Below are 25,737 nucleotides of genomic sequence, written 5' to 3'. Positions count from 1 at the left end.
TATGAGTATGTGCAAGTAATTTAACCTCGTTAAACTTCTCATTCCTCCTACACTGCAGAAAAGACAAAAGGAATTAGGTTTTACCTGCAGCATGAAGAATTTAAGTGAAAAATCAATAGGCTCAGGTTTCCCAGAGTCAGCATTTTGAACACCCAGAAGGGTTTGCCAGAGAGGTTATAGAATTTTCTTTCCTATAAACCTTCACAACTGTGACAGAGCCTCGTTAGTTAAAGGGCTTCAGTGAAAGTTTCCCCACTCAAGACTGTAATCCTGGAGGTCTCTGAAGACTGACAGGTTGCCCTTTAGTCTCTCAATATCAATATTAATGCATTCTTGTGCAGCTAACCTATTTGTTCAACAAAAGATAGTATTTACTTCGTGTAATCACTGTTACATATATTTACCTCTAAAATCTTCCAAGTTTCATTAAAATACATTGGAAAACGAAGACATATCTCTCTGTGCTGAGGTAGGCTGGGCCTAATGATTTCAATCAGTGAGTGATCCACTGGACTCCACCCTGCCCCCATCCTAGCACCTCAGATATCTGACCACAACTCCCAGCATGCCATGGACTGGACTTTCTCAGTGGAAGCTGCTGGGAACTAGGGGTGGAAATGAGTGGTGATGTCAACCTTTAAAAGACTGAAGAGATTATGTCCTGCTCTCCTGCTTTTCTAGCTTCGACCTGCACCCTGCTGTGGCTGGCAGGACAGATGGTATCCAGCTATATACTGGCCAATTAATCTCTCTCTCTGACCTTTCTCCCCTTGTAAATAAAACTTTTTTTTTCTTCTCTGTGTGTCTGCTTTTGAGTCTTGTCCAGAGGGTTTTTTTCTTGGCCACTTCTCTGTTTCAAAATACTACAAAGTTCCCAAACTTAAAAGTATCTGAGTATAACATTTGATTCATTTAGACCTAGTTTATTCTTTTGTGGTAGCCAGAAAAGAGAGACAAGAAAACAAATGCAGAAAATGCAATGAGTTTTAGGCACTTGCAGTGATAGTCAAACTGAGGGAATGAGTGAGTTAATTTCTATGAATGGCCAATTGTATTTGGGGACATTGCTGGTAAAAGCAACCCAGTGCTTCCTCTCCAGGGCAGATCAGACCCAGAAAGACTCTGGTTGTACATATGTAAGTATAGACGTACATACAGATCCACTCATCCATGGTGTAGGCCCACTACTACATGTGGCTAGTCCCCACTCTACCTTAGAAACTAAAGTCAACAATTAAAAGCCCCTGTCCTCAAGGGGCTCAAGTCAAAGAGCCAACGTGCAGCCACACCAGGCTTGCAAAGAAGCTACATCAACAACCAAGTGTTGACTCTGGGCAAATCAGTAACTTCAGAGAAAGACAGACCTCAAGGTTTACAACATTTCTGAAACTCCCAATAAACAAAAAATAAGACTCTAAATAGATAGGGTAAGTTTTAACAACATTCCTCTTTTTCCTTAAAGCACGGACAATATAAAATTAATATAAAACAGGACACCTGCTCAGACATTCTCTGTAAAAATGCTACAAAACAAAATTGTCTCCCTTGCAGACTATATAAAATTCTCAGTGTGAAGCTAGGATTCTGACAGCTTTTCCAGAGCTATCTGGAGGCTGTTTCCAGGCTTAAATCCTCAGTCATGATTCTTTAATAAAGTCACTTTTACTTGGCTCAATTTAGTCAACAACTTAAAACTGCCTGTCATGGTGAAACATTCCATACGAACAAGTAAGGGACCCTGAGAATTCATCCCGTTGTTTCACAAACATTGATTGTGTCCTATACATGCCAAACTTTGGGCTACCCCAGAGATACAAGGGTGAGAAAGATCTATTCTTAATCTAAGGTCACTTGTAGTTAATAAGAAAAAACACAATTATGGAAGAAGTTACAATGCAGTATAATGAGAATCTTGATAGGAGAAGTAGAAAACGTGTGTGACAGGAATCCTGACTTAGTCTAAGGGTCAGTTAAAGTGAACTAAACCTGGCCATCAGTTCAAAGTGGTGAAAACACATTTTTCTCAGTAGCTACAGCAGCTGGGGAAGGAGACTTCACAAGAGAACTGAGTTCAGTTCCAAAGACAGCTGGGGAATTTCAGCCAACAAGCAGAGTGAGAGGTTCATAGGGTGGAAAATTACCAGGAGGAGACATCAAAAGTTGGGGTTCCATGTTAAACTGATCTAACAGGGTTTTTGCTAAAGGTAGACCAGGGCTTAGACATCAAGGGTGGGGGATGAGGAACTGGATCAGAGAGCAAGGTGGTCAGATATCAAAAATGGGGGGAATTTTGCTAAACTCTCCAGCAGGATTCTTGCTAAAACTGATCTCACAAGCCAAGGACAGGGTTCGAGGATGAGTCAAAAAAGAAGACACGGAGGCTGTCTAAAGTTTGTTTAAGGAGAGTCTTTGCCAAAGTTCTTCTTGCAAACTGAAAGGTGGCTAAAGTTGAATGATTGCACACTGGAAGCAGAGAGAAGAGCATGTGTGAAGGCCTCAGAGGTGAGGACAGTGTGGTGAATTTGGGGAAAAGTGAAAAAAAGCTGCTTATGATTGGTGAGTGAAATGTGAGGCAAAGAGGGTAGGAAGTAAGATGGCACATGAACAAAGAGAGATTTGGAGGCCGTGTCAATCTTGTTAGAAGTTTGAATGGGCCAGTGCAGATTTAACTGGGGGAGTCAAGTGATTTACTTTCTCTAACCTGCACAGTGGAGGGAAGACATGGGGGGACAAGACTGGAGGCCTTTGAGCACGTGCTACAGTAATTTGATTTTGTGTTATTGTAACTTGGACGGAGGTGATGACATGGGGCCAGAGAGAAAAGGAAGGATTACAATAAACAAGTGAGAAAAGTAAGACTTTGGGCATGACTTGGTGGTAGGAGAGAGTGAGGAAGAAGTCAGGGATGATGCCCTTTTCTGATTCTGGCAGTAGGATGGGTACTGACTTTAGGAACACTGATGGGGGGTGGGGAAGGTGGCACATGAGTTTGGGACATTACATTTGGGTTGTAAGAAACTCAAGTTTCGAGTTCAGGTGTTTAAAGCCAGTTTTCCTCAGTCCTATAGTGCCTACAATGTGTTGTCTCTGGAAGGCTGATGATCAGACCAATTGTTCTGAGAATCCCCTTACACCCAGGAAGGTGGGAAGTAGGAGACAGAGAGGTGGAGTGTCTCTCCTGGGGTAATCAGGAGAGAAAGAAGGATAGGAGGGGCAGCCAATAGAGAATGTGCAACCACCAAGCAGGATAATCAGTTCTTGGGAGCCTCCCACTCCACACCCCAATTCAGCTCCTAACAACAAGGAGGTATTATTTACTTCTCATGAATTCATATATCATGGGTTGGATTGACAAACTACAGGAAACCTTTCCACAAATAACCCAATTTATAAAGTGATTTGGAGGCTCCAGTCCCCAAAACCCATCACCTCAGCTAATCATGTGAAAAACAGCAGACAACCCCATTCTACAGGAGATCTAGGCAGAACTCCTCAAGACTGTCAAAGTCATTAGAAAAAGAAAAGAACTGAGAGAAACTCACACACATGATGGGGCATGGCAATGAAATTGTGTAGCTGCTGGAATGAATCTTAGTTATACGAACTGTGACCAACAGGGAAAGCTGCATGGCGGACCATGGACTACTGATGTAATTATTTTGTCAAGCTCACATTATTCCATCTTCCATCAAAAAAAGTTCATTTTTTAAAAGTGACTGTATGTCACTAAGAACCTTCCAGCCCAACATGAAAACAGCAAGCACACATGGTGCCTGTGGGAATGACAGCACATCATGAAGGCATGATGACATCTTGCTCCCTGGTCCAGATACGGAGAGAAGCAGACCATGGAGGTCAAATTTTCCAAAAACTGAAGCTAACCTTTCAGTCACGCACACACAAAATGTTATTTTCAGCTATCCTTTTGATGGCAGGGTTTCCAAGTGGATGACAACATTCCCTGCCCTCTGAACAGAGGACACTAAGGATAATGGGATCCTTTCTGGGTGATTCAGGGTCCCCGGGGTGACCCTCTGCTATTACATTACCACATACTGAATCTAATTCTGCCTCTTGTCTTCTTGACTATGGGATGAACTCAGAAATGCAGCCACCATCTCCCCACAGCTCAGAAATGACTAAGGAAAGGCCAAAAAAGATGTATGTGGAGTTAGAACAGGTCAGGCTGTGTGACCTCGAGGAGCCCACATCTTCCACCATCTTAAACAAGCAGCTTAGCTGAAGCATGCAGCTGTGGCTGGTTTCTCCATTCTTCTGGGCCATTCCATATTTAGTAGAGTGACCTCTTTCTGTAGCTTGTTGAACACAGAAGATATCTTCTGGACAGTGAGGGAAGGCACCAATAATCCTGCCTATCCTTCCAGGCTGGGAAATAAGTGGAGGTGAGGGTGAACGCATCAATATTTTCACAAGGGAGTTTAAATTGTAACCTTTGCCGGTTGTACTGAGAGATGTGTGTCACGGGGAACTATGTGAGCCCTATTGCATGAGAGACTGTCCAATAAAGCCAGAGAAGGTAGTACGTACGATGTGTACCTGGCAAAAGGCAGCCAAATAAGTAAAAAGGTGTGTGGAAGGATGAAAGATTAAAATTCTCATTGCCCCCAAGTCTTTTCCACTCAAGTCTACTCTAAGGTTATGTGCTGGCTATGGCTACTCTTTGGAAAGATCCTGTATACCTACCCCCCCAACAGCTGCCCATGCCAATAGTCCAGCCAGGAGATGGGCCTTCCTCTGGAAAACAAACTTCGACCTGCAATCTGTCCCAGCTTGTCAGCAGTCAGTGCATGAAACTTGACCTTGAACCTTGAACCCTGACTTAATAATCATACAGGATTGACAGTACCCATCTCTTGCATTACTTCTGCAACTGAAATGTAGGCTCTATTTTCTGCCTCTTTACCATTGTCCAAATCACCTCTTCAACATCAGTCTGGGTATTTCTGGATTAGCTGATGGCCTACTCAGTAAATTCCTCCAAGTAACCAGATGAGGCAGTAAGTGATAAGTGTAAAGATGAGAGGTATTGCTTCCATATGATCCAGCAATTCCACTCCTAGGTATTTACCCAAAGGACACAGAAACATCAATTCCAAAGAACACCTGCACCCCTATGTTTATAGCAGCACTGTTTACAATAGCTAAGCTTTGGAAACAGCCCAAATGCCCAAAAACAGATGACTGGATCAAGAAGATGTGGTACATATACACCTTGGAATATTACTCAGCAATCAAAAAGATAAACACATGCAGTTTGCAGTAACATGGATGGAGCTAGAAGGGATCATGCTCAGCGAAATAAGCCAGAAAGAAAAAAGAAAAAAATACCGGATGGTCTCACTCATCAGGAATTTAGAAAACCTAAATAAGGGACCAGGAAAAACAAAGTAAAAATCAAAATCAAAATCAACAAGCAACTATAAAGCATAGACACACTGGGGTGGGGGGGTGAGGAGAGGAAGGATTAGGGTCAAAATAAGGGGGGTGCAATTGTATGGGGAATATAACCATAATGAAAATGCATACATTGTGCAAAGATGAAAATGATGTAAGAATTATATAAAATAAAATATTAAAAAAAGATGAGAGGTATTAAAAGAGCAAGGGGGAGTACAAGAAGCTTCCTATACAATGTCACTTGGGGCATTGGGTCATTTGTTCATTGGAGGCAGGACTTGAGCCTCCACATGGATATAAGTAAACTATGCTATGGCCAGAGGATTTGACCTCATGCTGTCACCTAACTGAACTTAAGCAGAGGTCCGCCTAAAGGGATTTTTGCATCCAGCCTATGTCCTCTAGGATGTCTACTTCACTTACAGATCTGGGATCTCTATGTCATTTGTAGATCTATACTGCATTTTGGGCAGAGTCTCTCTGTTGTCAGGGCCAGACAATCCTTCATGGTGGGGCTGTCCTGTGTGCTGTAGCAAATTTCGTAGCTAGTATTTCTAGCTAACAAATGAAAATACAGGGTATCCAGTTAAAGTTGAAGTTCAGAAAAACAACATACCATTTTTAACACAGGTATGCCCCAGGCAATTTTAGTAGCATCCTGTCCACTGGCATCCACCAGATGCCAGGAGCACCAGCCACCTCAGTAGTGACAACCCCAAACACCAGCAGATGTGGTGAAATGTCCCAGACCGGCCATATCAGTAGTGCTGGAGAACCACTAAATTAGGGCAGCAAATCCCAAAGCTAGAAATCAGAACCTCTGCCTCTCACCTTGCAGAAAAAACAGCTTTATCTCTTTAAGTATCAATATATGGAAAAGAAGCCATAGAAGGAGTCATAGCTTACTTACACCAAAGGAAAACATGATTTATTTTGACTTTTAAGATCCCTGGGGAACAATTCCCTTCATGTTTTCATGCCAGGTATATTATTTATTGGTTCTTTTCAGAATTAGCAGGCTCATTGTGATGAGATCATGGAAATTAAGAAACCTGTCATATTGCCCCTTCTTAACTGCTACAAAGCTGATGGCACATTGAATGCTCATAGGCAGAAGCCACTTAAGTTCCTGTGTTTTATTTTGTTTAAACAAACATCCATAAGGGCTTTCGTATGCCATATATATTTAAAATGCCTTACAAATATCAACTTCTTGAATTCATGTTATCACTACCACAAGTCCCACAGGAAATATATGATTATGCTTCTGTTTAAAGGATATGAAAACTGAGGTCCTTTTGAAATACCTATATAAAAGGAATGATTTCCTCTTTTTTCCTTATCCTATTTTTATAAGTGATCACCTCTGTTATTCAAACTGCTTCTTCCAGGTACAGCCTTCCAGAGGCTGGGAGGCCGCACACCTCTCACCTCACATAACTGGAGAATTGCATAATCCATACATGTGGGGCAACTAACACCTCATGATCAAAATGTTGCCATGCAGGAGATGGAAACTGGTACATAAATTTGCTCTCTTTTTTTCATTCCAGAAAGCCTGTCCTGAGATGCAGCTTTCAGAGACTGGTCCTACACTAGCACATGTACTAGCCAGGCCAGTGATGCCTGCTGGAATTCCCCTCCCTCACTCACTCATTTTTTGTAATATCAGGTTCTGCTTTCTGAGGAATCCAGATTAAGACAAGGGTAAATAATTATGAATAAAATTATAAATAGAATCACAGTGAGTGGAAGTATATCTACTTATGTCCACTAGCTGCATGATCAGTAATATTTACCATGGTCAGACTGGAATACAGTTCTGGAACATTATCCCCAGAAAGACCCTAGGGCTGGACCCCACCATTTTTTTTAAAGATTTATTTATTTATGCATACAAGACCTGGGGTACAGGCCAGAAGTGTGGGGGTGAGGGGATTCACCAGAGACAGAGCGGGGAACAGAACAGGCAGATTGACTGAAACACACTGCTGAGAGGAACAGTGGGCGAGACAGGAGAGCTCTTCCACACCATGTGGGCAACTCCCTGGCTGGGGATTGAACTCGTACCTCAGTGGCTGCAGATAGCTTCATAGGTTGCGCCTTAACCCCTGTGCCACCAGGGAGGCCCTGGACCCCACCATCTTTATAGCTGAGGACTCCAAGACTCAGAGAGGGGAGGGCACTGCTCAAACCACAGGCCCTGTTAGTGGTGTGTCAACACAGCTCAAACATTTATTTAGTGCCTACAGTGTCAGATTTCCACATAAATGACAACTTCTAGTGCACTAGTGCCTACAAATTAGGCAATTAGTACTGTCATCCCCATTTGATGCATAAAAAACAGGGGTGCAGAAAATGTGAATTGAAAGATTCAAGGTCACAACACTGGGAAATGGAAGAAGCATTTTGGCAACAAGCCAAAAACCCCACCCGTATAGTTCTATCCTCAAATGTCTCCCACCTCTTAGTGGTCAAGGAGTGGCCCTGGTGATCTGTGAAGCCGGTGGTAAAACAACATGGACTTGGCAGAAAGATATGCTTGAATTCAAGTCCGAGTTCTATTGCTGGCTAGCTCTGTGGCTTTGGTTGATTTCTCCAAGCTTCAAATATTCAATTCCATACATGTGAATAATAATATCTACTCACTGTGTGGCTTTAAAGAGGCAATGAGCTCCCTCTCTGGTGGCCTAGGAGTTAAGTCTCAGGGCTACCACTGAGATGCCCTGAGTTTGATCCCCAGCCAGGGAGCTAACCCACATGACGCAAGCCTGTTATCATCCTGTTTTACCTTTATCTCCTTTGATGCCCTAAAGTGCTAACCGTCCCTTACGGATGGGCAATAGATTTACTCAGAAATTTTTGAATGAAAATGATTAGCAGTGCAAAATCGGCTTACTCTGAGGAGACCCTGCTGTGTTTCCTTAACTGCTCTGCCATTTGGTTTCTGTTACTGTGAAGAAATAGCTAGGAGGTTTCGATAAACTTCCATAATCACATTTGGGTGGCACTGGACATTTTTCACTAAGCGAGGTCAGCGTAATAGATGACATTACATGGCCACTGAATATTATGCATTTGGTTAAAGAATGTCTTACCAGGGCCTCCCCAGTGGCACAGGTGGTTGAGCACAGCGCTGTGAAGCTGTCTGCAGCCTCTACAGTGCCGGTTCCACCGGCAGCAGAGCAACACACATGGTGTGGCAGACCTCTCCTGCCTCGCCCGCTGCTCCCCTCAGCAGTGCTTTCGGTTAATATGCCTGCTCTATTCCCCACTCTGTCTCTGGTGAATCCTCTCACCCTCCCGCACCTCTGGCCTGTACCCTGGTTCTTGTATAAATAAAAATAAATCTTAAAAAAAAAATAATGTCTTACCACATGCTCTTAAGACCAAGCCTCAGAACTACTTGTCTCAAACGGCTTAGGGGACATCGGTTTGAAATGGGAGGAAGAGATGAGTGGACAGAGAGGACCCAGTGTGCTGGAGGAGTTGAGAGGATGCACCCACAGCAAACGGCGAGTGTGCGTGATCTAACCCAACCCTCTTCCACTCACCTGCAGTCACTCGAGTGCTACCCACTCTCCACAGACACTCCCTCCAGAATATTCTGGGATCTGAGTCTGGTACCAAATTAGATACCTCGATTAAAGGTTGAATACACTAGAAGTCTAAATCTAAATCTACCCAGGAAGGTAAAAAGGCAGGGTGGTTTCTTGTGTATATAATTAGTTATTCTAAAAGACAGTAATAGTGTGCTGCTTTATTATGTGAAGCAATTAGTATTATGCAAAATCCTACTTCACATTAAATGCCATTTTCCCCTCTTTGCTGGAGGATATGGGCCAAATTTCTATTAAATATTCATACACCTTTTGAATCTTCTTATATATTCAGTATAACTTTGAATACAGAAACAACAAGAGAGGTTATATGATTAATTTAAAGAAGCAAAATAGTAGACACCATAAAAAACTAAGTTTAAGAAGAAATCAGAGCAGCCGTTTGACTCTGCAGCCCTGAAAAACCAATACAGAAGTGAGAATTCTATTCCCAAGTCTTTATTCTGGAAATACCGTTCTCTCCTGCTTATGGAATGAGAGCAACATCATTCTATGGAACCTTTTTAGAAATGAAGCGGCTTCAGAAAGAGAATGGTGGGTTGTTCAGCAGCTTCCAGTTACTGTGAGCACTATATGATGCATGGTCTGATACTGCACTTAAGCGGTACAATTGCACCACCCAACACAGAACTGCGGCTGCATCTCATGGCCTGTGCAACAGACTAAACCAAAAGGATCTCCCCAAGCAAGTGACGAGCAGGTTCATCACCTTTGTAAAAATTCTACCTGGAAATAAAATGCAAATGGCCTACGCTCAGACTGAAGACATAAAAACTGAAATAGTACTTTCTTACCTCTCTACAGGTCTGTCGAAAGAGACTTCTAACAGCTTCCCTGCTTCCACTCACGCAGACAGCAATCCTGAAAAACAACATTCCATGGTCTGAAACCTGGCTTCCCAGTGCACTCCATAGGCATGGTAAAACATAAGTTACATACTACTGTAACACAGATCGAACACAAATTATATCATTCTATAAGTTTTTTTGCACTTACTATGTCTTAGAAATCTTTTCATGTCCCAACAGAGATCTGCCTCTGTCTTTTTACCTGCTGCATAATATTCATCATATGATCAAGATCCACTCGGCTATTCTCTCATTAGTGAGCACTGGGCAGAAGTGAACATGTTACATGTGCCTTTCTTTTGTCATGTGAATTTTTCTAAGGAAAATACTAAAAAGGAATTTATTTATTTTTTTTAAAGATTTATTTATTTATACAAGCACTGGGTACAGTCAGAAGCACGGGAGGGTGAGAGAATTCACCAGAGCCAGAGTAGAGAGCAGAACAGGCAGACTGATGAAGCACACTGCTGAGGGGAGCAGTGGGTGGCAGGAAAGGTCTGCACACCATGTGGGACCCTCGCCCGGCAGCTGGGGATTGACCTGGCGCTGCAGAGGCTGCGGGTAGCTATGCAACCCAGCGCTCAACCACTGCGCTACCGGGGAGGCCCTAAAAAGGAATTTAAAATAACTCATGACCACTGCCAAGTTCCCTTCCAAGTGACCTGTGGGACACCGAGAACGACACAGGAGAGGCCTCTTTACTCATATATCTGTCTTGCAGACATCTATAATTTATAATTCTAAGAAATTCTTGTCCATAGTTTTGTCTTTAAATATTGCATTCCTTCATTCTATTTCTTACTTATCAATAGTGGAACTCCTCCTACACTTGATGTTCCTTAATTTTCCGTTCCTATGAACATTTCCACAACTCTTTATACTGCACCATGAGACAATTCCCTAGCTCAATTTTTTAACTTGCAAATTGCTCTCCCACAGTGTCCATTTTAGAATATCTGTCTCCACCGTGGCTTGCACACTCTTGGCTCTCATCCTGGAACCACTGACCCAGGTAGCAGGGCTACGGAATGCAGGAGCTGGCAGGGCACACCTGGAGCCCTGACCACAGTCAGTTTCATTCCAGGCCCTCGCTCAGCCACCAAGCTCTTGTGGGTGATGATCATGGCTTTGCCAGGCTCCAGAAAGAGCATCCTGTCCTTTTACATCATCAAATATTCGAGCTAAAGCTGTCCTCCAGTGGGGACCTGCTCCAAAACAACTTTCCAAGTGACACATAACTCACTGTGCTGGCCAAGACTACCATGGACCAGGAGACACTCGTTCTCGATGGCCTCATGACTCGACTGACCCTGCATTAGCTGAAAAATCCTACTCACTATACCTGGCTGTTGTGTGGTTTCCCCAGAACTACAAGCTAAAGTCCTGGTGAGAGTTTATCAGATTACCTGGTGGTGAAACTCAATGTGTGCTCTTTGAGGTCATCACACAACCTGTGTGAGTGCTCGCCATGCAGTGCTCATCCGTGCACTCGCTGTGCTTACAATCTGGAATTCAATGCTCCCAAGGCGGTGCCAGGGTGACCTGACTGGGGAGCTTCTCATTCGGAGTGAGGATGATCAACCAGGGACACTCATCAAGAGACTGAAAATTGGGCCTCCCTGGTGGCACAAGGGGTTAAGCACAGCACTGTGAAGCTGTCCACAGTCAATGCAGCACGAGTTCAATCCCCATCCGGCCATGAAACTACCCACATAGCACAGCAGACCTCTCCTGACTCGCCCGCTGCTCCCCTCAGCAGTGTATTTCAGTCAATCTGCCTGTTCTGCTCCCCATTCTGTCTCTGGTGAATCCTCTCACGCCCCCACACCTCTGGCCTGTACCCCAGTTTTCATATACATAAATAAATAAGTCTTTAAAAAAAAAAAAGACTGAAAATTTTCCAAGACCAAGCAAAACCGACTATGGCCTATTCCCAAAATAAGGGGAATAGAAATGTTCATGAACAGAAACAGACAAGATACACAGGGCCATAAACACACGCTTTCCTGCAAACAAGTTTCACAAATACACTGGAGGGCATGAAAGCTGATGCTTGAAATTAGCAAGATGAGCAGAATCTCTTCCTTCTTTCATTTAGAAGTTCCTTTTTCTAACACTCCACCATGTATCCATTTTTTTTAAATTATATTAATTTGACTTCTATGGATTTTATTTTGGATACTAATGATATGCCAAAGAGTCAGATAGTAAGATTTATCTAGCATTTCATCCAGATAATCTTCTATGGGCATATAATTTAAAAAAAATCAGTGATGTCTAAAATCTGAAACATTTATTAAGTCAAAATTAAATGAGCAAGTAGAGATGATTTAACTTGTGTTAAGTAAGACAAAGTATTTGATAAGGTTTTTGTGTTTTTAATAAAATAAAAAAATTACATTACACTAATCTGGATAAATTATCTCATCAGCCTTTGTGTACTCAGATGCCAAAAAAGACATTTCTGGCACATGGGGCATGATTGTGACATGCTACACTTACAAGATTTCAGTTAAAAATAACCAGATCTGTTGCAGAATGCAAATTTACTACTGCCCTTAAACTAAGAAACCTATAGGGTAGCAGTAAAATTTACATTTATTCGTTGTTACACCTACCTTCAGTTGATTCAGAATTTTCAATGTGCTATGAAAATGTTTCAAATAACATTTAGGAAAATATGATTTTGGTATGACTTATTTTCTTTGGAAAATACATTTTTAAGGGGTATAACTTATTTTACAAATTGACATTATGATGTAAGTGCTTGAATAAGCACCAAAGTTACCTTTTCTTTAATGGGAAAAGTAATGAAGCCTATGTTTTCTGATGTTAGTCAGGTAAAGAAATGTGTGCTGCAAATAGTGATAGTTTGACTTCTTCTTTTCCTATTTGGATTCCTTGGATGTCTTTCTCTTGTCTTATTGCTCTGGCTAGGACTTCCAGTATTATATTGAAAAGCAGTGGTGAGAGTGGACATCCTTGTCTTGTTCCAGATCTTAATGGAATTGCTTTCAGCTTTTCACCATTGAGAATGATACTGGCTGTTGGCTTGTCATAGATGGCCTTTATGATGTTGAGGTATGTTCCTTGTATCCCAAGAATTTCAAGGGCTTTTATCATGAATGGGTGTTGCACTTTGTCGAAAGCTTTCTCAGCATCTATTGATATTATCATATGGTTTTTATATTTCTTTTTGTTGATGTGTTGGATAACGTTGATTGATTTTCGGATGTTAAACCATCCTTGTGCCCCTGGAATGAATCCAACTTGGTCGTGGTGAATTATCTTATGGATACATTGTTGGATTCTGATAGCTAAAATTTTATTGAGGATTTTTGCATCAGTGTTCATTAGGGAGATTGGCCTATAGTTTTCCTTTTTTGTGTTGTCCTTATTCGGTTTTGGTATTAGTGTAATATTGGCTTCATAGAACGTGTTTGGTATTGTCCCTTCCTTCTCAATTTTTTGGAAGAGTTTGTGAAGGATAGGCACTAATTCGTCTCTGAATGTTTAGTAGAATTCATTTGTAAATCCATCAGGTCCTGGGCTTTTGTTTTTGGGGAGGTTTTTGATTACCATTTCAATTTCGCTGCTTGTAATTGGTCTGTTTAGGTGTTCTATTTCTTCTTTATCTAGCTTTGGGTGATTGTACAGTTGTAGGAATTTGTCCATCTCCTCTAGATTGTTGAACTTGTTTCCATATAACTGTTCATAGTAGTTACTGATTATTCTTTTGATTTCTGCTGTGTCCGTTGTGATTTCTCCTCTTTCATTTATGATCCTGTGTATTTGTGCTTTCTCCCTTTTTTCCTTTGTGAGCCTGATATGATAATATACATAGAGAACCCCAAAATCTCCACAGAAAAACTATTCAACTCATCAGTCAGTTCAGTAAAGTGGCAGGATAAAAAATCAACACGCAAAAGTCAGTAGCCTTCCTATACACAAACAATAAATCTGAAGAAGAAGAAATCAAAAAAACCACCCCTTTTATTATCGAAACAAAAAAAATCAAATATTTGGGAATAAATCTAACAAAAGAGGTAAAGGACCTATACAAAGAAAACTATAAAACACTGTTAAAAGAAATAGAAGAAGACACAAAGAAATGGAAAGACATCCCCTGCTCATGGATTGGAAGAATAAACATTATTAAAATGGCCATCCTACCAAAAGCAATATACAGATTCAATGCTATTCCAATCAAAATCTCAATGGCATTCTTCAAAGAAATAGAACAATTATTGATGAAATTCATATGGAATCACCAAAAACCCCGAATAGTCAAAGCTCTCCTGCAAAAAAAAAGAAGGAAATGGAGGCATCAAACTCCCAGACTTCAAACTATACTACAAAGCCATAATCATCAAAACTGCATGGTATTGGAACAAGAACAGACATACAGACCAATGGAATCGAATAGAAAATCCAGAAATAAACCCACAGATTTATGGTCAACTAATCTTTGACAAAGGAGCAAAGACTATGCATTGGAGCAAAGAAAGTTTGTTCAATAAATGGTGCTGGGAAAACTGGGTCGCTACATGCAAAATAATGAAGCTTGACCACTACCTCACACCATACACAAAAATCAACTCAAAATGGATTAAAGAACTAGACATAAGACCTGAAACCATAAAATACATAGAAGGAAATATAGGTGAAACACTACGGGATTTGCACATCAAAGACATCTTTACAGACACATCACCCAAAGCAGTGATAGTGAAGACAAAGATAAACAGCTGGGACTACATCAAATTAAAGAGCTTCTGCACAGCAAAAGAGACAATAACAAAAACAAAGAGAAACCCCACCAACTGGGAGAACATTTTTGCACCCAACACTAATGATAAAGGACTGATCACAAAAATCTGCAAAGAGCTGATGAGACTCAGCAACAACAAAGAAAATAATCCAGTCAAAAAATGGGCAGAAGAGCTAAAAAGAAACTTCTCTGAAGAGGAAATGCAAATGGCCAACAGACATATGAAAAAATGTTCAACATCACTTGTCATCAGGGAAATGCAAATCAAAACTACCTTGAGATACCATCTCACACCAGTGAGAATGGCACATATTAAAAATACTAGCAACAACAAATGTTGGCGAGGATGTGGAGAAAAAGGAACTCTTCTGCACTGTTGGTGGGAGTGCAAACTGGTCCAACCACTATGGAGAGCTGTGTGGAGATTTCTGGACCTACTAAACATAGAGCTTCCATAGGATCCAGCAATTCCACTCCTAGGTATTTACCCAAAGGACACAGAAACATCAATTCCAAAGAGCACCTGCACCCCTATGTTTATAGCAGCACTGTTTACAATAGCTAAGCTTTGGAAACAACCCAAATGCCCAAAAGTAGATGACTGGATCAAGAAGATGTGGTACATATATACCATGGAATATTACTCAGCATTCAAAAAAGATAAACACATGCAATTTGCAGCAACATGGATGGCGCTGGAAGGGATCATGCTCAGCGAAATAAGCCAAAAAGAAAAAGAAAAATACCGGATGGTCTCACTCATAGCAGGAATCTAGAAAACCTAAATAAGGGACCAGGAAAATGAATATAAGAAAGTGAAAATCAAAATCAACAAAAAACTATGAACCAGAGACACTTTTTGGGGGTGGGGGGCGGGAGGGGAAGGATTGGGGTCAGAATGGGGCGTTTGCAATTGTATGGGGGAATATAAAAATAAATTTAAGATTAAAAAAAGAAAAGAAAAGAAATAAAGCTAATAAAAAAAAAAAAAGAAATGTGTGCTTTAGCATCTACTTGCCAGTTCTCTTTGGGAGCCAATGTACAATATGCCTAATGACTAATAAGTAAAAGCATGAAAGAAGAATGAGAAGACACTTCTGAAAGTACATAAAATATGTTTATCTGTGGTTAGGAAAAAGAAATAGATTGGGTATGCACGAAGAGAAGTATCCTTGAAAGAGAGAGAGAGAGAGAGAAACAGTCATGATTAGCAAATGGGTAGCAATAAAAAGGTTTTATATGACAGGTTTAAAGAAATTAGGAAAGTAGGGCCTCCCCGGTGGCGCAGCGGTTGAGCGCTGGGCTGCGAAGCTGCCCGCAGCCTCTGCAGCGCCGGTTTGATCCCCGGCCGCCAGCGAGGGTCCCACATGGCGTGCAAATAAATAAATAAATTTAAAAAAAAAAAAAAAGAAATTAGGAAAGTAACTGAGTTTGCTGAAGGTGGAGTTCTTTATTCCTGATTGAAGCAATTGATACCTCCCAGAAGTTGCTAACTTAAGGGAAGGGGAGAGTTTCCAATCCATGTGTATAAACTGAGCAGCCATTTTTAAATCATCGCTTTAGATTCCTTGGTCTGGCTAGGAGGACTCAGCTAGAGTCCTGTGCAGTGGTAGGAGAGGTGGAAGAGAAATCAGACTGTATCTTAAGTGGTGTCTTCACCATTTGCTCAGATAAATCCTGTATTGTGGGGAGGAGCCAGAAGGGACAGTGCTCACGCAAGGGGTGAAGAAGTCCTCAGAATTCAGGAATTGTTAAAGCACTAGATCTCAACAGGGCAGGAGCCTGACCTCTCGGCCACCCTCCACAGTCAGATCTGAGCTCGGGGCTCACCCACCGGAAACATGGCTCTAAAGTGAAACTTGGCATGTGTCACTCAGGCTGAGGACCCGGCAAGCAAAAGGGAGTGGTGGGAATGAATTCTTACTTCATCATATCACGAGTTTGCAGGTCAATCTGGAGCACGCCTGTGGCTGCCCCTGGAAGGACTCTCACAGGAACACCTGTGATCTCCCAGTGCATGTTCTAGAAGGCTGGAAAGTCCCAAAACACACTTCAAGTTCGGATTCTGTGTTATCAGCATATTTGTTCTTGGATAGTCATGATTTCCATGGCGTTCACTCTGGAAGCCCACCCATTTTAAAATGTGAAATGTTCCGGTTTTCAAGTCTTGGCAATCATTTCAAGTTTAAAACCTTGCAGACCAAATAAATAAATAAATAAATAAATAAATGTTGTGTGTCAGATATGTCCTGTGGGCAGCTGGTTTGCAGCAACCGGTGGCCTGGTGCCTCCAATTATGTTCCACAGATCTATCTCCTTATGTTCCTCAACCACTTTGGCAAACCCTATCTATGTCTTAGAGTTCAGAATCTCTAATGAGCAGTTTAATTGGCTTCTGGCTTGGTCAGGGCCATTCCTGGCCCAATCACAGGGTGAGTAGGATGGCCCTTTCTAGGAGGTGCAGGTGCTGAAGTAGGTGTGGCAGATAAACTGAGTGACCAAAATGTCCAGATTGTGTTTCCTCTTTCAATCACATTCTTGAACTGGGAAGCAACAGAGGACTTGTGTTAAGTGAATTTTGTGAACCTTCATAAATAAAAGGAATCCACATCCGTGAGACGTGAGGTGAAAATCTGGCATGCTTAGAGGTTGTGCTCTAACTCAACAGGTCTGTGGGGACGTCTTCTACCCTAATTACTTCTCATTCAGTTTTTGAAAACAGAGAGAACTGTGGGCATTCACACCAGCTATTCTTGTGGCCAAGATGACTCTTTTCAATTTCCAAATTTTTCACATTTTCAAATTATACCATGCCTCCTTATTCATATTTGCTTGTAAATGGGTCTATGCCTGTTGACCTTTCTGGTAGAAACAGTTCCAGAATATTCTCTCCCCTGTAAGAAAAACTATAGGCACTTGTCACTTTCTGAGGTTAGCTTGTCTTCACATAGTTCCTATTTTCAGAGATGGTGAGAAGGCCTGCCAACGCCATGCTTGTCCCGCGGATCATAGTATGCGTCGTGAGCCAAGATTTTCTGTATCTCTATATCAGCTCTGTATCATGAAAGACAACACTGCTGAGTCTTACAAAGATTTCTGTTCAAATATCCCATTTCTGGAAGGTGTTACCAAAGTGCTTTGTTGCTCTTTCTACTCACCCACAGCAGAGCATGGAAGAGACCTCCTCATTTGGGGGCAGAATCCCTGAGTGTGGGTTCAACTCACTATTCACTGGCTGCTCTGAATATATGTAAAAACAGAGACAAAAGGGAATGAAGGGTCTCCCCGGTGGCGCTGTGGGTTGAGAGCAGTGCTATGAAGCTGTCCGTAGCCTCTGCAGTGCAGGTTCGATTCCTGGGCGGTCAGGGAGATACCCACTTGGCGCGGCAGACCTCTCCTGACTCACCCACTGCTCCCCTCAGCAGTGTCTTCAGTCCATTTGCCTGTTCTGCTCCCCGCTCCATCTCTGGTGAATCCTCTCACCTTCCCGCACTTCTGGCCTGTACCCCAGTTCTTGTATAAAATAAATAAATCTTAAAAAAAAGGGGGGGAATGAAAAATAAATTAGGTGGGCTTCTTTAGGTCTGGGGAGCAATGATGATGCCCAAAGGAACACTTTTGAATTACTGTATCTCTCCTAGGGGAACACTAGACTGGGGACCCAACCAGGCCTGTGAAGTATCCCTAAGCACATGTATATGTTTTCACCCATAATACTTGACCTCAAGAACCAAAGATTCTAAAGTAGGCCCCAGAGCCTTTGCTATGGTCTGGGAGCCTCTAATCACTGATATTTCAAGCATGATCATATACTAGGTATCTCCTACTCTCCCTTTAATCTGCTACTAAAAGCTTGAACCTTGGCAGTCTATACTGGTATAGTGGACATTTAATTGTCTGTGGGCTATCTCTTCCTCCTCTGATAACACACTAATTTTCCTTTGAACTTCCTCTTGTATTCCACCCCCATGCTGGTGTGACTCTGGCACCACGTCTGGGTACCAGGACTGAGCCTGGAAGATCACAGGGCAGTAGTTGATTAAGAGATGGGCATGTGTCCCAAATTAGGCCAGTGAAGAACACCAGCTCAGAGATTGCTGCGGCTCTACAGAATAAAGGGCTTGACCCTGGCATCTAGGCTGCAAGGAGGAGGCCTTCGAGGTCATTCGCCACCTTGTAGGGGATACTGGCCTGTGAATGAAATTTACACAGAGGAAAGCAGAGTTGAGGGAGAGCGGCAGTGACTGGACTTCATGTTGTTTAAAGCCCTGGATCTGGCTGAGTCTGAGATTACCAGTTGAACTTTCTAGTTATACAGATCGATCAATCCTATTTTTCTTTAAGCCACTTTAAATTGAGCATATATTTCATAACCAAAATAGTTGGCACTAAAACATCTGGTACAGGTGTTCCTGTACCTAAATCCTGTATTTACCATATACTCTTCATCAGACTTTATCCATTCATATTAACCCACAGGAGAATCCATTCCTGAAGCAACCTGGAACTTGTCACTGCTGAGATGCGAGTTTTCTTGATCATTCTACAGTAATTCTTTCTGGATCATGGGCTTATCAATATTTGGATTATCACTAAAGAACGGGGCCAGGAACTCATGTCAATTCCTAAAGAAATAACAGCAAAAGCCCCAAGTGAGCTGCTTCTGGGAGCTTCCTTAGGCCTTGCGATCCCCTGGAGCCCAGGGTCACCTCTTCCGCCATCTGCCTCCTGGCGCATGACAGTCTCGCTACTATCTTCCCACTGTGTACGCAGCCTGCTTGCATAAGCGGAGCTCTCCTGCTTCAAGAAAGAGCCAAAATAAACCCTGTGCCTTCATTGGAAGTCTGAGTAAATAAACTGATTATCTGCCAACTCCTGTCAGAGCACATGTGTCCTCAGTCATCTGCAAGAAACAAATAACCTGGCAAAAACCACCTGGAAGCCTCTGAGTGTCCAGGACTCTGTGTTCAGGCAGCGTATCAGTGTTGGCTCCAGTTGGGAGGACAGAGCCCTGACCGAGCTCTCTGTCATACCTGGGAGAGTCTTTCTGTGTTCTGATCTCCCTCATCCTCTGTAGGGCCCAGGGAAGACCAGGTCCTTGGGGAGTCAGGAACTTTACACATCTATGGGAGAGGGAGTGGCAACAGGAAGGAGTAGGAGGGGAGACAGGGCAAAAGGGGTGGACAGGGAAGGGAGCAGGGAGGGGACAATACCTTTACTGTGACCTTTACATTACTGTAATATAGACTAGAAATCAGACTGTACCCAAATATTAAGATAATTGTAGTGAAGAAAATGTAAGGAATGCAAATGCCCCATGACATTAATATATAACTAGGCTGTGAGCAAGTGTGTGCTACTGGAACTGATTTTTAAAAATTAATATGTTAATATAAAAATTAATATAAAGTCTCCTCCACACTAACTTCCTGGCCCTCTCCCCCCTGGGTTAATAGGCTTTTGTTTACTTGTAGGGGAAAAAAAAGCATACCTATTTATATATGTATGTATATATAATTGTTTATAAAAAGAGATCAAACTAGGGCCTCCCTGGTGGCACAAGGGGTTAAGCACCTCACAATGAAGCAATCCACCGCCTCTGCAGCACGAGTTCCATCCCCAACCAGTTATGGAAATACCCACATGGAGCAGCAGACCTCTCCTGTCTCACCCGCTGCTCCCCTCAGCAGTGTATTTCAGTCGGTCTGCCTGTTCTGTTCCCCACTCTGTCTCTGGTGAATCCTCTCACCCCCCACACCTCTGGCCTGTACCCCAGCTCTTGTGTGCATAAATAAATAAATCTTTAAAAAAAAAAGATCAAACTATACATGTTTTTCCTCACTTTTCACTTAATACTAAGACCTGAAACACTTTCACAGCAACACAAACAGACCTCTCTTTCTTTGAATGGTTTCCTGATAACCCACCACAGACTTGCTTACGTGATCCGTGCCCACGCAGGGATGCTCTGGTTGTTCATACTACTTGCTACTGCAATCTATTCCACTTCCTGGTATCTATCTACAGGGTCAGTTCCCAAAAGGGATAGATTCAATGACTCTATATACTTTCATTTTTGATAGATGCCAACTAGATAGTGATATATTTGTTAACAATAAACAGTCACTTGCATCAATTAGCATTAAATCTGTTTGCATACAATTAAAAACCTATAGTGATTTTCACCTAAGCACATGAAGGTAGATTCTGACTCTGTAAAATAAGTCCAGAGAGAGGCAATTCAGAGTCATTAGAGTTGGGAGGACAGAGCCCTGACTGAGCTCTCTGTCATACCTGGGAGAGTCTTTCTGAGTTCTGGGCTCCCCTGATCCTCTGTAGGGCCCAGAGAAGACCAAGTCCTTGGGGAGTCAGGAACATTACACATCTATGGGAGAGGGAGAGGCAACAGGCAGGAGTGGGAGGTGAAGAGAGGGCAAAGGAGGTGGACAGGGAAGGGAGCAGGGAGGGGACTTTCAATGGCTTTCTGACTTCCAGTGACCTTTGATGATAATTTTTACTTTCTATTCCTAGATCTGAAACTGGCCCCTCAAAACTGTCGTTTGCAATGTCAATCAAAACCATAAGGATGCTTCTTTCTTTCTGTTCCACCACAGAAAGTGTGCAGGTTTCCATCCCCAAGGCCACCCCAAGGTCCAGAATGGTGCCTGGAGCTGCATGTCCCTTCTGCATTCCAGGGAGCAGGAAACAGAAGAGGGACACAACCTCTAGAAGAGTTAGCTTCCTCTAAGAGCCTTCTGGGAAGTACCATCTAATCTCTGCTTACATCTCATTGGTCTGAACTAAGCGACCTGGCCATGCTTACAGCTCACTGGCCAGGACAATCACATGACCACGCTTCCAGTGCCTTGGTCAGAACTAAATCACATGACCAGGCCTACAGCTCATTGTCCAGAACAGTCACATGGCCACCCCTCCTGCTAAGGAGGCTGGGAAATGTTTGGGCAGCAGTGAAGTCTACCTAACAATTAGGATTCAGCTTCTAAGTAAGAAAAGAAAGGGGGAGACTAGCTTCTCCCACACATCATTACTCATCTTGATAAATTCCAAAATGCTGCTTCTTTTCAATTTTCAGCAGAAAGAGCTGGATATATACATATAAAACAAACAAAAATGCCCTTCTGCAACTCCCACCTTCTGCGGCTGTGCTGCATCTCTCTATTAATGTGGGCATTGGATGTCTTCATACCAGAGCAAAATGGAAAAGTCATCTGGAGAGCAGAGCAACCCTGAGAAGCTTCCGGCACAAGACTCTAGAAGCAGCTGTCATCACAAGGAAAGCCTCAATTCATGCAAAATGAGCCCTCATAAACCCACCATCCAGCTTAACGAATATCAACTCGGAAATTTTGTTTCAGCTAACTCCTTCCCACGCCTCCATATTTTGGGAAGAAAACCAGGGTCATGGGGCCTCCCTGCTGGCGCAGGTGGTTGAGCACAGCGCTGCGAAGCTGTCCACAGCCTCTGCAGTGCAGGTTAGATCCCCGCCGGCCACAGAGAAACCCACATGGCGCGTCAGACCTTTCCTGTCTCGCCCGCTGCTCCCCTCAACAGTGTATTTCAGTCAGTCTGCCTGTTTGGTTTCCTGCTCTGTCTCTGGCGAATCCTCTCACCCTCCTGCACATCTGGCCTGTACCCCGGTTCTTGTATAAATTAAAAAAAATAAATAAATAAAAACCCGGTCAAATAATTCCATCCATAAATCATTCCAAAAGCTAAGGACTCAAAAACAACAAAACCACAAAACAACATACCACAACACCATCATCACACATAAAAATAATAACTATGTCTTAATAATAATATAAAAAAGCTAGTGTTTAACTTTCCAAGTCTCTTCAACTTTTTAACAATTTGCTGGAATCAAGAATCCACCTAAGAATTCTACATGTCAATTAGTAGATATGCTTAAGTAAAGTCTCTTTAACAGGCGGTTTTCTCCTCCACCTATGGTTGGCTCACAATTCAAAGAGATTTATTATGAAAAAATTTAAGCACATATGAAAACCTGTAGGTATTTCAATTTGCAACCAGGGGTCTAAGTAGTACCCCCACTTCTCCCCTCCTTTTCGACCACCATCATCTCTTCTTCAGCTGCTGTGATGGCCTCTCTGTGCCCTAGGTGCAGGCACCCAAGGTGCCCATCCATTCTCCACCTGGCACAGATTTGATCTGGTTACTTCTTCCCTCAAACAGAAAGGGTAAACTAACGAATAAAACTACTGAAAAAGAACTTGTGATATTTACCTTCTTGTATTTTTCAAAAATTGTTTCTGAAAAGTTGTTTCCAAATGTGACTTCCACAGACATTGGGTGCCCCCTCCCCGAGAATATAATAGCAGATATCAAATGGTGCATAAAGTATTGTGGTGATGGAATCCCCTGCCCTCAGCATAGGTAAGATCCTTGGTGCTTGCCCTCGTGGTTAAGGTTGGGCCTTCAGGAATGTCCTGGGTCATATCAAAACCCAATTTCCTGGTTTACGTTGTTCCTCTTCTCGTTGTAGGACAGCTCTTTCTTGATTTGGACCCTGTATGAGAAATTTGCCTCTGCTCAGTGTGGCTCAGGGACCTGGCTTTCAATGACCTTTGATGCTAATTTTTACTTTCTATTCCTAGATCTCAGCTTGGGCTAGAACTAGCCCCTCAAAACTGTTGTTTGTAATGTAAGTCAAAACCATAATGCAGTGCTACCTTATACCTGCAAGAGTAGCTACTCACCAAAAGAAAAAAAGGAAGTTTTGGTGAGGAGGCAGAGAGAAGGGGACCCATGTACACTATTGGTGGGAACGCAAATTGGTGCAGCCATTATGGAAAGCAGTATAGAGATTCCTCAAAAAATCAAACATAGAAATTCCATACGATCCAGTTATCCCACTTCTGGGTATTTACCAGAAGAACATAAAGATACTAGTTCAAAGAAACAGAATCACCCCCATATTCATTGCAGCACTATTCATAATCGCCATGCGCTGGAAGCAACCTAAGTGCCCATCTTTAGGTAAGTGGATAAAGATGTGGTATATATATACAATGGAATACTACTAAGCTATAAAAAAAACCAAGAAATCCTGCCATTTGCAGCAACATGGATAGCTCTAGAGGGTACTATACTTAGTGAAATAAGTCAGACAAATAGTGTATGATTTCACTCGTATATGATAAATAAACACCACAAATGAATAAACTAATAAAACAAAAATAAACTTCCAGACTATAAAACCAAAGGGTCAATTGTATGAAGGAAAAAGTTGGACTTTTAGTGGTGAACTGAATCTCGCATATATGTTATATAATGTTATAATGCAATGTTACTTCAATTAAAAAAATTAAACTTGCTATTTCCAAAAAACTCCACATACCTATTCTGCCAACACACACACAAACACACACACACACACAATCACCATCACCATCACCATCACCACCACCACCACCAAAGACATATGAGTTCAGATAATTTTTCCTTAATTAGCCACATGAAATTATACCATACCTCCTACTTCCTTCTGTCCAGAAGGAATTAACCATCCAGTGAGGCAGTGAACCAGCACCCTCCCCCAACCTGAATGTAAGAACAAATGTCAGGCCAGCTTGCAAATCTGGTATTTGGGCTAACAGATTCCCTGGGATGTTGACTAATCAGAATTTACTGTATTTATTTACATGAAATATGTATCCAAACATAAATTTAGGTAGTTGGCAAAGATGAAATCATACAGTTTTGTTTCAACAGGCTTACTGAATTCATTGTTTAAATCCCGGGATGGGGTCGGATCTGTGCAGTCGCCAAAGAAAGGTGTGACAGCAGGAGGAACAGAGTTACTTTTCAAGTTGGTTCATTATATTTTATTCCCCTACTCTGATCCCAAATGTTCTTGGATTATCTGTACAAAATAGTTTCCCAAAATAACTTTCTCCCCAAGAATCTCTATCCCTACTCCTACAATAGAATAAATGAGTATCTTCCCAGTGGTTAGCCTGTGGCTGAACTTTCTGCCTTCCAGAAATAAAGCCTGGCTCTAGCCAGCTAATCCTGTGTCCTGTGAACTGTCCCAGCGGGGGGCAGGCTGCTGAGACCTGGCCTTGTGTAAGACCCTCCACACCAGGATCAGTGCCCAGCAGAAGCAGGAATGTGCCAGGCGGGGCCTCCCAGCTGTTCCCTGGCTCTGTATCTTCTCCAACAATCTATTGGCTGTTTAGCGGAGGTCATTTAATCACTTGTTATTTTTACTATGGCTCTGGCTGCTATTTTACTAGGAAATCCAACAGGACATATCTGATAACCCCTTCCACCTGCTACGTCCAGATCAGGAAAGCAAGTAGTCTTGAGCAGAATGGGGCAGGGGGTGGGGGTGGGGGAGTAAACTGGGGAAAGGGTCAAGGGTTTGGTGAAGGATAGAACTGGACTTTCGGTGGTGAAGTTAATGTAGAATATACATGTTGATTTACAAAGAAGCACACCTAAAACTTGCATGTTATAATGCAATGTTGCATTCAAAACTACTGCATCAATAAAAAGAACAAAAGCTTTGAATCAGTCAGGGGACGAGGCCTGAAGCCCTGTCCTCCTTCAATCTGTTTAGAGCAGCACTCTGGAAGTTGACTACACTGTGGGATGCGTGACAGCAGTTACTTAGGCACAGAAGTCTTGGAGTAGAGGAGGCTCAGCCAGAGAGACGTTCCAGTGCTACTCTCTCCTAACTCCAGTTACAGGATGATGCAGCCAGTGTCTAAGAGGCGTGTCCACCTACTCATGAACATTGAATGTGTATAGAGGAAGGAAGGTGCTAGACTCAGACTAGCTGTAGCACAAGGACTTACACTCCATTTCAGATAAGATACTTAATAGTAGATTCCAGAAGTAATGGCTAAACCAAACTTTGGGGGAAATCTGTAGTTGCACTGCTTCTTTCTATTCCTAGCTCCCATTTCCATGCAGAATCAAGGAGGGTGGCACTACAGAGAACATTAGGAGCGCCATAGCTGGCGAATGCGCATGTAGTTGAAAAGTTAGGTTATCTGACAAAATATTTTCCTCAAATGAATCTGTTCTGCTCCAT

General features: G+C 42.4%; 1 protein-coding gene across 1 annotated transcript in view; it reads right to left on the bottom strand.

The window, feature by feature from the left end:
• FEM1C (fem-1 homolog C) overlaps window positions 1-25,737 on the bottom strand; it is a 202,974-nt gene that overhangs the window by 85,050 nt on the left and 92,187 nt on the right. Inside the window, exon 4 of the mRNA XM_054694513.1 lies at window positions 9,833-9,899. Within this exon, the coding sequence (XP_054550488.1) occupies window positions 9,833-9,899 (67 nt within the window). The remainder of the gene's footprint in view (window positions 1-9,832; window positions 9,900-25,737) is intronic.

This window comes from Talpa occidentalis, unplaced genomic scaffold (genome assembly GCF_014898055.3).
Source record: "Talpa occidentalis isolate TD23 unplaced genomic scaffold, MPIMG_talOcc4v2.1 talOcc4.13, whole genome shotgun sequence".
NCBI classification, from domain to species: domain Eukaryota; kingdom Metazoa; phylum Chordata; class Mammalia; order Eulipotyphla; family Talpidae; genus Talpa; species Talpa occidentalis.
This window is presented reverse-complemented; position numbering and strand designations above follow the sequence as displayed.